Source organism: Spinacia oleracea, chromosome 3 (genome assembly GCF_020520425.1).
Source record: "Spinacia oleracea cultivar Varoflay chromosome 3, BTI_SOV_V1, whole genome shotgun sequence".
NCBI lineage: Eukaryota > Viridiplantae > Streptophyta > Magnoliopsida > Caryophyllales > Amaranthaceae > Spinacia > Spinacia oleracea.
This window is the reverse complement of record NC_079489.1, coordinates 128,883,543-128,897,505: the sequence shown is the minus strand read 5'-3', so window position 1 is coordinate 128,897,505 and position 13,963 is coordinate 128,883,543. Positions and strand designations below refer to the sequence as shown.

The window sequence follows — 13,963 nt, the reverse complement described above, 5'->3', positions numbered from 1 at the left end:
ATGAATTAAGCAAACGCAACTTCTGATGAGAGGTATTGGTTAATACCCCTCATAGAGGTTTATTTTGAATTAGCTAAATTGTCCCAGTGAACACTGGAATTACAGTAACATAATAATTCTTCCTAAAGCCTAGAAAACTATTAGAAAGATCCTAGAAAGCAATAGAAAGAAGAAATACAAGTAAAGGAAGGTTGGATTCTAACATCCTCCCCCACTTAAGCTGTCGACGCCCTCGTCGACTTACAAGAGTTACAAAAGATGAAAGAAAAAGCTCCTATTCTAAACTCTGTAGTCTTCTCTGCGCCGTTGGTTGATGGCGGTTGCTGGAGTCTTCTTGAATCTTGTTGTGTCTTGATAGGCTGGAGAGTCTTGTGAATCCAAGTCTTCCTTGTTTTTGGTTTCTGGCTCGGAGCGGCTTGGCTTGAGCTTGCATCTTGTCTCTTGTTTCTGATGCGAGGGGGTATCTGAGATATCGCCTTTCTGAGTGGCTCCATCACTCGCATTGCCGAAAGGAATCGGTCCTTCTCTTTTGTCTTTGTGGGAGTACCTGTACTTCGAACTAGACAAGTTTGTCCACCTGCTACAAGCAAAGAATTCAAGTGAGGCATTACAACTGCTTTGCTGGTGCGGAGGAACTCCAATCCAAGCACAAGGTTGAAGTCGTCCATGTTGACGGCAGTGAAGTTCATTTTTCCTTCCCAGTCTCCCAACTTTGCTTCCACCTGTTCTGCCACACCGAGAATCGGCTTGGCTTTAGAGTTGACGGATTTTATGCTACCGCCTCCTTTCTTGAGCACTAACCCCAATCTTCGGGCTTCTGTTTCGGTCACAAAGTTGTGAGAGGCGCCGGTGTCTACCATGGCTCGAGCATTCCTCCCATTTACCACGAGGTCCACGTACATCATGTTTATGGATTCCTCTCTTGTCTTCGGGCCCTCTTTCCCCATTGCATACATCATGTAGACGGAACTCATTCTGCGGGGTTCTTCGTCCTCATGGCATGCTTCTTCTTCTGTCTCTTTTGGGGTTTCCTCCACGGACATGGCCGACAACTTCCTCTGTAGGTTGTCGATCTCCCCATTGTGTTTGCATTACCACCATTTGTGTGGGCCTCGACATAGCAAACAGTTGAGTCTACTAATGTTTCCCGAAGGCGTGCTGATCTTGGATTCCTTTGTTGATACGGAAGGTGATGACCAGGATTTCTGTGAATCTCCTCCCCCATTTCCTTTCTTGAATCCCCCGACTGAGCTGGACGACACCCTTGAGTCACTTCTCGCACTCTTGGGTGAGCTTGGAGTCGGGCCCTCCGAGCTTGTAGGCGTCCCCCTTGTTCCTTCTTCCGAGCGATGACCCCTTCCCGCGGAGTAGTCCATCAATCGCTCTGCAGCAGTCATAGCGGCCGAAAGCGTGTCCACTTTCGCCCTCAATACTTCACGCTGCGCCCATTCTTGCAGCCCGTGAACAAAGTTGAACAACCGATCTTTCTCATTCATGTCTCGGATGTCCAACATGCAGGCCGAGTATTCCTTCACATAGTCGCGTATGGAGCCCTTGTGGCGGATCTCATGTAGCTTCATTCTTGCAACAAACTCGGTGTTCTCGGGGTAGAATTGATGTTTGAGTTCCTTCTTGAACTCCTCCCAGGTGTCTATCTTTATTTTCCCTTCTTCGATGTTGGCGTGCTTGGTGCGCCACCACAGCTTCGCATCATCCGACAAGTGCATGGTCGCGGTATCCACCTTTAGATTGTCACTCAGTTGACAAATTCTGAAATACTGCTCCATGTCGAAGAGGAAGTTATCAACTTCCTTCGAGTCTCTAGCCCCACTATAGTCTCGAGGTTTTGGAGGTTTGATCTTCATCGCACCACCCCCACTCGAGTCAGTCCTTGCAGCGCGCATCAGTGTCGCGCATTTGTCTTGGGCATCTTCAGCTTGCTTCTGGACAAAGTTGAGTTGTTCCTGAAGCGCTTCTTTCTCTTGCATGAGCTCATCGACCGCACCCTCGAGTCTTTCTATCTCTTTGGCTTGGCCAATCACAATTTCCTCGAGTCGGGTCCAGCTCTCAGACTTGCCTTCTAGCCAGGCTAGTCTTTCTTCGATCGTTTCCATCTCAAATTGCTTGCTTGGGTCTCTCGATGCCTAGGTTTGAACCTTGGCTCTGATACCAACTGTCACGGTCCGAGTGTTTTGACACCGGATCCGTGCGGCGCGCTCTTGCCTATGGGGCGGCAAGGGCACAAGCCTTGTGCGGAAAGTGAATCTCAAGGCTCGAGGCACGAGCGGATGTCTGCTTTAGAATGAGCACTCTTGCCTATTGGCGACAAGAGCGAGGGTCGAGGGTCGATCGGGGCGCTTGTGTGCGCACAGCAGGCACAAGCGGGACCGATGACGAGAGTGTATCTGTTTTGCATGGGATTTTGATGGGTCTTGGAAAGCTTAAAAGCATGCGACAGCACAATATCTATAAAGGCTAGCAACAACACATGAATTAAGCAAACGCAACTTCTGATGAGAGGTATTGGTTCATACCCCTCATAGAGGTTTATTTTGAATTAGCTAAATTGTCCCAGTGAACACTGGAATTACAGTAACATAATAATTCTTCCTAAAGTCTAGAAAACTATTAGAAAGATCCTAGAAAGCAATAGAAAGAAGAAATACAAGTAAAGGAAGGTTGGATTCTAACATCAAGGCTATTTCCCGGGAACTCCATTGGGCATAAGGAAGAAGAACTACATGTTCCATCCCCCACCCAAAAAATCTACTCCCTTTGGCCTAGGCTATGAACCAACGGAGGAAGATATTGCTGACCACTTATCTAGGCTACGCCTTAAGCCAGCTAGGACAAAACATGCCACCCTTCTTTCCCCATATCAAAGAACCCTTAACGGTATGTTTGTCCGGGAAGGAGAAGAACACCCATGCTGTGAATTCCCTGAACCCTTCGTTCAGGATGGCCTGCTAAAACCCAGATTTGAAATTTTCCATGACTGTCATACTTTGGATGAGGCACCCCACCTCACCAAAACTGAAACAGCTGAAATATTGGACAGCCAAGCTCTATGGACATTGTTTAACGAATCGAGGCCTATGGAGGACGAGACTGTAATAACTACCCTAGCTCTACAAGATGAAGGTTTCGATCCAACTCGGTTAATCGCTCCTACATCAACACTAGAAGAGGCCGAGAACGGATGGGTGAAGACATGTCAGTGGGTCAACGCAAAGGGAATAGAGTTCAAGATGAGTACAGGCGAAGGACCAAGGTTCTACGAGACTAAACCCAAGAATTGACCCGCAGAGAGCACTTTAGCAAAACGCCTAGTAGTTCTTTAGATAGAAAGAATAAAGCTCTAGATATGGTCCTAAGAACCCTTAGAATATTGATTAATTTATTTCAGTGTGTTTTCCTTACTTTCCAAATTAATAAAGGCGTAAAATTTCTCCTAAAATATTATTCTAACACAAAATAAGCACTAATTATACTTGCAAATATAAAATCAAAAAATGAAAGGAAGCGGCCCACTTTAGGCCCAATAGCAAGGCCCACTCGGTGTTGAATCGTGACATCGAAACCAATTCCCGAAATCCACAAAATAAACCATACCATCCTCTTCATATTTCCAAGACATAAGGGTCAAGCCCGTGCAACCTAAAGAAATCAAATCCAAACAAATGCAAATGTTGCTCAAAAAAAAAAATCATAAAACATAACCCCACCATCCCCATCATTAACAACACGCACCTCAACCGACCCAAAAAGCCTACGCAAAGATCTTCATATCTTCCGCACCCTAACTCCATTTTCAAATCCGTTTCAAGTCACGAATAGAAAAAATTAATCCGGACGAAAATGCGTCTAACGCTAACAGTCCAAAAAGCTTCCGAAATAGCGTCAAAATTGATTTCTGACGAATAAAAAGTAAAATGAAAAAAGGGGGAATAAACGCAAGAACATGTGAAGGAAAAGAAGCAGCGCGCCAAGAAATCTACCCAGAAAACATTTTCAGCGCCCAAAGCTGGGCGCCTAAATCTTTATCGCCCCAGCCTGGGCGCTGAATCTCTCTGCTTGCAAAATTTTGCCCAGAAGTGCTCGTCATTTTATCCGCACATACACGGAAATATAACGAACACTTGGGGGGGTACAGCACGTATTCAGATATACGTACCACCAAAAAATACATGTACTCAAAAAAAAAAAAATTGGCTTATGGCAAAGCAGCAGATTAAAATAATAATAAACTTCACTTATTCTACCGTTTCAAATAATATGTTTCCACCTCAGAACGTATTTATCGAATTCGGCATCCTAGAATTTATTCTAGCTAGAACTACGCGCGACCTGATTCTAAGTTAAAGTTATTTAACAAGGATACGTAGGCAATCCTATTTATGGATTCGGTCCAATCAAATGAAAATATAATGTGCATAAGTGTTGGAAATGAGCAAATAAAAAGAGAGAGAAGCAAAACGAAAACAAGAAAAATAAAATTACGCCTTTATTAATATTTAAAAATAATAAGAAAGAAAATAAAAAGTGCTAAGGAATGAAAAACAAACACAACTGAAATAAATAAAGGGCACCTACACCCTAACAAGAACTACACTACTCGAGTTCTTCCGGATCATCAAATAAAGTTTTGTAGAGGGCAATGTTCGCAGGGTCCACCTCCACAGGCTTCTGCGCTGCCCCTATATCAATCTCCATAAGAACAGGCTCCTTGACACTAACTTCCAAGGATGCCAAGGCCTCAGAAACATTTTCAGTTTGAACAGCTATAGCCTGCTCAGCCTCAAGGGCACAAACAATAGTAGGGGAAGGATTATCAACATCAATTGGATTAGCCACTGGTTCTACTAGGGACTGAACTTTCCTAACCCATACATTATTCCGGCGACGATCTCCGCGAGAGCTTGCATTTCTTTTGTGAACGGCAGGCCCCTCCATGTTAGGCACCTTTTTAGGCTTGGAACTAGAATGGGGAGGAACTTCCTTTCACTTTCGATCAGGACGAGCTTTTACAGTCTTAATACCATGGTCGCGAGGATTAGCAGAATCACGGCTCTCATACTTAGCCCTACCTCAAGGTATCAAAAGCTCAGCCGACTCTTCATTTCGAGCCTTAGTTCTCACGGCCTTATCATCGGAACTCATCCACAACTTGTAGTTTTCAGAAAGACCCACAAAGCCAACTCTAGCCACGGTCCAACGCGGGAGGCCACCATAATACTTAGCCCACGCTTGAACCCGTGCTTGTGAAAAGACCGCTACTTTAGGTGGTACCGTATCGGAAAACGGGATAGTCTGCCTTAAGTCGTATTGTCGCATGACTCGGTAAGGAAAGATATAAACGGGCCGAGATAGCCCCAACAATGAAACGTACACTAACACCTCGGAACCCCCAGTCATATTAGTCAAACCCCACCATGGTACCACCCACTTAATAGAGCATATGCCATGAGTGAAATAGGAGGCCCACTCGGCCTCGTCCTAGCCTTGGTGCAGATACTTTCGGTTACCCAAGGCTATAGGGCGATAATGTTTAGGATCGGCAGGAGCTTCTAGAAGCCTAAGTCGTTCCATGAGCCAAATATGCAAAAAATAGGTACGATCAGAAAAATAATAATAAACGAAAGTCCTGCCTGGGACGCACTTTCAACGCCCAGGACCAGGCGCCAGAAATTCCGACGCCCAGCTCTGGGCGCTGAAAATCAGCTCCAGGCAGGGGGCTGTCGAGGCAAACAAAAAAAAGAAAAGAATAAAGAAAAATATGTGCGAATAAACGATCGATTACCTGTTATAAATATCACTGTGGGGAGACCGGATAAAATTTTCAAGGCACAAAATAGAACGCTTTCCTAATAGTATTTTATCGACCCACAAAGGAACAATCGGGTTCACGGTAACACTATTGAGATACAATGAAGAATCAATTGATCTTGTGTGTTCTCACAAAATCAATCCAACAAGAATTTGTGTTAAGCACTCAAATGTCTCACTTTGAAGAAATAATTTGCAAGAAGATTTCTCAAAAGTATGAAAGTATATTAATATGTTAACATTATCTTAAATGTGTCATAAGTACTCTATATATAGAGTTCTTAATGAAGAGTCACCATTGGAATTAATATCCAACGGTTACATCCAAGCAACCGTCATAAAAACATTCAAAACGGACACTTTCTCCATTCGCCCGGTGGGCGGAGTTCCGCCCGGTGGGCGATTGGAGAACGTCGCCCGACGGGCGAGCTTCGCGCAGTCCGGCGCGCGTGCAAACATTTAACTTTCTCCTTTTGCCCGGTGGGCGGATCTTCGCCCGGCGGGCGATTGGAGAAAGTCGCCCGACGGACGGGTTTCGCCTGACGGGTGCCTAAATAACCGTTGCATCCGCTTGGAATAAACTCTAAACATTATACTACCTCCCTCAACTCCTAGTATAATACACTTTCACATTTAACTCATAAACCCATTTACTCTATAAATGTTCCAACAATCCTCCTCCATTTATATAATAAATGTTGAATGGTTTATCACTTGCCTTAGACATAAAAGATCATACTTATGCATAATGAAAATATCTAACGATTGAATTTCCACTTAGTATAAATATTCTTTACAACAATTCCGATTGTAATGATAGACTAGGCTTTGAATCATACAATCACTTTGAACTATTGAAGATATCATACACACTAGCATAACACAAACAAGTTTGTTTCCTCGACACCTTTGAAGCCATGGTGTCCATATCCATTCGTGAGTCTTCCAAGTTAAGCATTAAACTTGGTGAAGCGGCCAAACTTCTTACTCATATAGGTAAATCTTTCATGAAGTATGCTCCTGCAATTTGAGCACCCATGTCAAAGATTTATTAAGAAAATTAATTCAACCTCTTAACATTGCAGTCACAAGACACTCACCTTTGGGATTATTTGAGTGCTTCAAATCATCAAATGAAGTAGTATCCTCATTGAATTTAAGATCTAATGTTTTATTAGACGTTAAATTGAGTTTTCCTTCACTTGTGATTTTCCAATAGGCTTAAGACCCATCCCTTGAGACATTTTGTACACTAACTCTTTTGGCAAAGGTTTAGTAAACTGATCAGCCAAATTGAGATTAGACCGTACATAATCAATGGTAATGACTCCATCCTTAATCAATTCACGCACATAACTGTGTCTTACACCAATATGTCTTGATTTCTCATTGTACACTTGGCTATATGCCTTAGCTATTGTTGAAGCACTATCACAATGTATAGCATTAGGAGACATTGGTTTTACCCATAAGTCTACCTCTCTCAACAAATCCCTTAGCCATTCCGCTTCCTTGCAACAAGAAGCTAATGCTATGAACTCCGATGCCATAGTTGAATCAGTTATACATGTTTGTTTCTTAGAAGCCCATGAAATGGCACCTCCTCCAAGAATAAACAGCCAACCACTTGTAGATGAATAATCCTCTTGGTTTGTTATCCAACTAGCATCTGAGTAACCTTCTAATACCGAAGGTTCTCCCGTATAAGTCAAACTATAATCTATAGTTTTCTTCAAATACTATAGTACTCGCCTCAAAGCTTGCCAATGAAACATACTAGGATTACTAGTAAATCGACTTAGCTTTCCAATAGCAAAAGCTATATCCGGTCTAGTACAAGTCATAGCATACATCAAGCTTCCAATCAAGCTTGCATACTCCAATTGTGAAATTGGAGTACCACTACTCGGAACCAACTTAATGCTTGGATCCATAAGAGTAGAAACCGGTGAACAATTTGATTCACCAAACCTCTCAATCACTTTCTCAATATAATGAGATTGTGATAAAGATATTGCTCCATTTTCTCTTATTATTCTAATTCCAAGAATAACATCTGCTTCTCCCAAATCCTTCATGGAGAAACAAGTAGAGAGAAAAACTTTGGTCTTTTCAACTTGTTCCAAATCAGTCCCAAAGATAAGCATGCCATCCACATATAAGCAAATTACAACTCCTTTACCGTTTTTATCAAACTTGCTATATACACACTTATCGGCTTGATTTATTTTGAAACAATTAGACAAGACAACTTCATCAAATTTTTGATGCCATTGCTTAGGTGCTTGTTTTAGCCCATACAAAGATCTATTTAACTTGCAAACCTTGCTCTCTTGTCCTTTAACAACAAAGCCTTCTGGTTTATTCATATACACTTCCTCCTCCAATTCACCATTAAGAAATGCCGTTTTAACATCCATTTGGTGAATTACCAAGTTATGAATCGCAGCTAACGCAATTAATAACCTTATAGTAGCAATTCTTGCCACCGGAGCATAAGTGTCAAAATAATCGATACCATATCTTTGCCTAAAGCCTTGGGCCACCAACCGGGCCTTATGCTTTAATACGGTTCCATCGATCTTCTTTTTCCTTGTGAAAATCCACTTACAACCAAGTGGTTTGCAACCGGGGGGTAAATCAGATAAAATCCAAGTATTATTACCCATTAAAGAATCCATTTCATCATCAATTGCCTCCTTCCAAAAAGAAGAGTCATAAGACTTGACCGCCTCATTGAAAGTCTTAGGGTCTTCCTACACATTATAACAATATGAAGATAGAGTCAAAACTGACTCTCTTGACCCTTCAACTAAGTACAACTGAAAATCAGGTCCATAAGACTTTTCTTTCCTAATTCGTTTACTTTTCCTTATTTCCGGTACAATAGTATCATGATCTTTTCCAATATCATCTACTATACCGGAACTAGTACTAGGTAACATATCCTTTGGCCTTGGAATTGATGAAAAACGAGTTTCATCAAAAATTGCATCCCTTGACTCTACCACGGTGTGTGTAGAGACATAGTCATTAGACTCAATGACATAAAACCTATAGGCTTTGCTATGTTCATCATAGCCTATAAAGATGCAATCAATTCCCTTTTCACCCAAAGTTATTCTTTTGGGTTCCGTCACTTTAACGATAGCCCTACATCCCCATACCCTAAGGTAATTGAGATTAGGCTTTCGTTTGTGCCAAAGTTCATATGGGGTAGTCTTATTCCTTTTGTTAGGAACTCTATTCAAGACATAACAAGCTGTCAACATAGCTTCACCCCAAAAACCGTCACTAAGACCCGAATTAGAAAGCATGGAATAAACCATTTCTTTTAGAATCCTATTCTTTCTTTCCGCAACCCCATTACTTTGAGGAGAATATGGTGCGGTAATTTCATGGATTATACCAATAGACTGAAAATAACTTGGATCATAATACTCTCCACCCCTATCCGTTCGAAGTTTCTTAACTTTTTCATTAGTTTGCAATTCAACTTCGATTTTAAAGATCTTAAACTTATCTAGAGCTTCATCTTTAGAAGATAACAAATAAATGTAACACCATCTTGAATAATCATCAATAAAAGTTACAATATATTTCTTATTTCCTAAAGAAGGTGAACTATGAAAATCACATAAGTCACTATGCACCAATTCAAGCAATTTTGTTTGTCTTTGCACGGTAGGAAAAGGATTTCTTGTAATTTTATTTAACATGCATGTTTTACACTTCTCTATATTATAATCAAAAGGAGGAATCAATCCTACTTTAGACATGTCATACAAGCGGCGATAATTAACATGACATAAACGATTGTGCCATAGAGAAGAAACATCAAGCAAGTAAATAGAATCCACAACTTTATTATTAATGCTTAATTTAAACATCCCATTACAATAATATATTTGTCCTACATAAATACCACCCTTACTTAATACAAACTTATCAGACTCAAAAACAATCTTAAATCCATACTTATTCAATACACCTCCAGACATTAAGTTTTTCCCAACTTCTGGTACAAAAACTACATCCCTAAGAGTTAGAGTTTTTCTAGATGTTAGCAATAATTCTACTTGGCCTATTCCTTTAGCCTTGACCATAGAATAATTCCCCATGTACAAAATTGGACCATCCTCCAAATCTTCAAAAGACTTGAAATAATTCCTATCTTTGCACACATGTCTAGAGGCTCCCGTATCAATCCACCAAGAGTCATCAACCTGCACAACATTGATTTCAGAAATCATAGCCACAAAATTCATTTCTATATTTGTAGCATCATGTGAAACAACCATACCTTGGTTCTTGTCAACATTGTTATGTTGACCCTTGCTAGCCTTCTTCTTTTTTAAGGTTGGACAATCCCTCTTGAAATGAGGACCGTTACATTCCCAACAAGAAACATATTTTGTCTTTTTATCCTTCTTGTTTGCAACATTTTTATTGTTGGATTTATGTGGCCTTTTGTTGAACTTTTTAGTCCCACTAGACTTCCCTTCTTCCACCATGTTGATAGAAGAACCCGGAGTAATCTTGTCATTGACATTAGCCTCCTTAACACCATCTTGAACTCGGATACCCTCCTCAACAAGAAGATAAGTACCCAATTGTTCCATGGTCATTTCCTCCTTTTTATGTTTCAAGGAGTTCTTTGTATCTTTCCAAGAAGATGGCAATTTATCAATAATAGATGTTACCGCTATAGCCTCATCCATTACCATACCATGCAATCTAATTTGACTCAAAATATGTTAAACTTCATGAAATTGTTCCATAATAGGCCTATCATTAGACATTTTAAAATTATTAAAATTGCTAACAAGAAATTTCTTACTTGAAGCATCCTCGGCCATATACTTGGAATCAAGTTTGTCCCAAAGTTTCTTTGCACTCTCCTCATATTGGTACAGATCGAACAACGGGTCAGCTAACGTATTCAATATGTGCCCACGACAAATGTAATCATCGTTCTCCCACTTGGTTCTACGCCGTGTATTCTCCAAAGTCTCTTCTTCTCCATCGGCGGGAGGATCTGGCATGGGAGTTGTTAGCACGTACACCACGTTCAATGTTGTCAAAAGAAAGTGAATTTTCTTTTGCCAACGACGATAACCCGCACCCTCGAACTTGTCCAACTTCTGGAAATTCGTAGCCATATCACGCAATGAAGACGCCATTATCCAAAGATAAAATACTATTAGATTGTTATAAATATCACTGTGGGGAGACCGGATAAAATCTTCAAGGCACGAAATAGAACGCTTTCCTAATAGTATTTTATCGACCCACAAAGGAACAATCGGGTTCACGATAACACTATTGAGATACAATGAAGAATCAATTGATCTTGTGTGTTCTCACAAAATCAATCCAACAAGAATTTGTGTTAAGCACTTAAATGTCTCACTTTGAAGAAATAATTTGCAAGAAGATTTCTCAAAAGTATGCAAGTATATTAATATGTTAACATTATCTGAAATGTGTCATAAGTACTCTATATATAGAGTTCTTAATGAAGAGTCACCATTGGAAATAATATCCAACGGTTACATCCAAGCAACCGTCACAAAAACGCTCAAAACGGACACTTTCTCCATTCGCCCGGTGGGCGGAGTTCCGCCCGGTGGGCGATTGGAGAAAGTCGCCCTACGGGCGAGCTTCGCCCGGTCGGGCGCGCGTTCAAACATTTAACTTTCTCCTTTCGCCCGGTGGGAGGATCTTCGCCCGGCGGGCGATTGGAGAAAGTCGCCCGACGGGCGGGTTTCGCCCGACGGGTGCCCAAATAACTGTTGCATCTGCTTGGAATAAACTCTAAACATTATACTACCTCCCTCAACTCCTAGTATAATACACTTTCACATTTAACTCATAAACCCATTTACTCTATAAATGTTCCAACATTACCTGCAGCAATAGGGGCCTCCCCTTAAAAATTTCAGACTTGGCATCCTTTTTTAACTCATCCGCGCTCAGTAAGGTCTCGGCAACAACCAACGGCATAATGGAATAGAAACTCTCCATCTGGCTGATCAAGGGGATCAACCTTATGTCACCGAACTCGCCATTGTTATTTGACAGTAAATAGTGGTTCAACAAGCAGAATACAAATGCTCGAATATTCAATTTCTATTCGGTCGTATTTTTACTAGGTCTAAAGTGATGTTTTACAAGCTTTGCCAAATTAACCTTATCACCCACAACGATCTCAACGAGCATGTTAGCATCTAGTCCTAGGAAAGCCCCTATAGTTGTTTTACCCTCTTCAATAGTGCCAGGGGTAGAAGGAGTAACATTGGTAGGATAACCAAGGATCGCGACAAATTCATCTGGAAAAGGGCATACTTCATTGCCCCGAAAGACAAAAACATGGTGATCAGAATCCCAAAAGTTCAGGGCCGCATACAGAAAATTATAATCAATATTAATTTGTTGTAAGCCTAAGAATGCCTCTAAGTGGTATCCTTTCAACAAAGCCTTTTCAGTGGGATTAAGGGCTCTTAGCCAGCGCCTAACAACTCGTTGGAGGGAGAAGGGAGGAATCGACATGGCAAGAGCAGGGAAGAATAAAAGCTAAGCAATTGCAAAAGAGAGGAAGAATGAGAGTGGTGAAAAAGAAAGACGTACTTAACCCCTATATATACACGAAAGCATCAAGTGACATCCTAATCCCATTCGGAAACGCGTTAAGAAACCCAGAACAAAAACTGCCCAAATCTTTAACGCCTAGCCAGGGGCGCCGGAAATATAGCCCAAGGCCCGGGTCCTTCAAAACACGGAGCAGGAAAGGACTTAAAACCGTGTTAGTAGACACGAGGCCCTGCTGTAATCAAGATCAAGCCCAAAGCACCTTTAGAGCCTGAATAAGTGAAAACAAATGTTAAACCTTGTCGAAACTTAGACCCATCTCAAGGAAAAAATATGTGTACATTTTTTCAAGGCAATATAGAAAAAATAAAAATCAAGGTCATTCTTCGAAACACAAAAAACAAAAAAATCAAGTCGTTGGTTTCTCAAATTAAAAAAGCGTTTACTTGTCAAAAGATCAATACGGGCCAAAGTAAGCTCGATGTATTAATTATTGAAAAATGAAGCAAACTTTGTCGCCCGGAAAATGAAGTCGCACTCCACGAATTCATCAAAGTAGCATACCACTACAAAGATCGCTCGCACTTACGAGCACGATCCCAAACACGATCAAGGACATTACAAAATGTGTATCCCCAAGGAACCTCTTTGACAAGAAATGCCCGTCAAGCACGAGTGCTTGGGGGCTCGAAAGAAAATATATATTTCAAAAGAGAGTATGAAAAGTTAAAGCAATATTCCCAGACTACGCTGTACAAAGTCCCGTGTTTGGATAATCTCAAAAGATAAAACCGGATTACGACCTCAAGACAAAGGTCGCCGTTGATACTTATACGTAGTCCCCTAATCAAGGACCTAGGTAGTGGCAAAAATGGAGCCGTAAAGACTAGCTCAAAACCATGAAAGATGATGGCCACGAGACAATGGTCCGTCTAAGCACGCTGTCAATTCACATTCAGGTTGCAACTAAATCCGAGCATCCCTCGAAAGAATTCGCTCTTACAAGAATGAATAAAAAGAAATTCTCCAAACAAATCACAAGAACAAATGAAATAGGGACTCGCCAACCTCAATCAGGCAAGATCGCGGCACGTACCACGCGAGTCCCAAATCGAAAAGACGAATTCAGGTTCTCTCACCTCCAGCGGGTGAGGCGTCCACCTTTAGCGGACAGGGCTCGCCCACCCTCAGCGGGCGGGGTTAGCGTCACTAACCGCGCAGGTCCTCAGTTTTCGAAAATGAAAAGAAAGTAAAATCTTCAAAACAAAAACAGGCTCGCCCACCTTTAGCGGGCGGGGTCTACGTCACAAACCGCGTAGGTCCTTATTTTCAAAACATCAAAACAGATTCGTCCACTTCTATCGGACGGGGTGTCCACCCTCAACGGACAGGCTCGCCCACCTTCAGCGGGCGGGGTCTGCGTCACTAACCGCGCAGGTCCTTAGTCGCTGCAGCGATAACTTTTCCTGGTTTCCCTTTTCCAAATATCAAAGGATGGTTTCCCTTTTCCAAAAATCAAAGGATCGGTTTTCCGTTTTTTCCAAAA

General features: G+C 41.6%; 1 protein-coding gene across 1 annotated transcript; it reads right to left on the bottom strand.

Annotated features, from left to right (window-relative positions):
- Positions 1-215: 215 nt before the first annotated feature.
- Positions 216-1,043, bottom strand: LOC130470067 (protein DNA-DAMAGE INDUCIBLE 1-like). The gene has a single exon (XM_056839634.1). The coding sequence runs from the start codon at positions 1,041-1,043 to the stop codon at positions 216-218; it is 828 nt and encodes a 275-aa protein (XP_056695612.1).
- Positions 1,044-13,963: the final 12,920 nt, after the last annotated feature.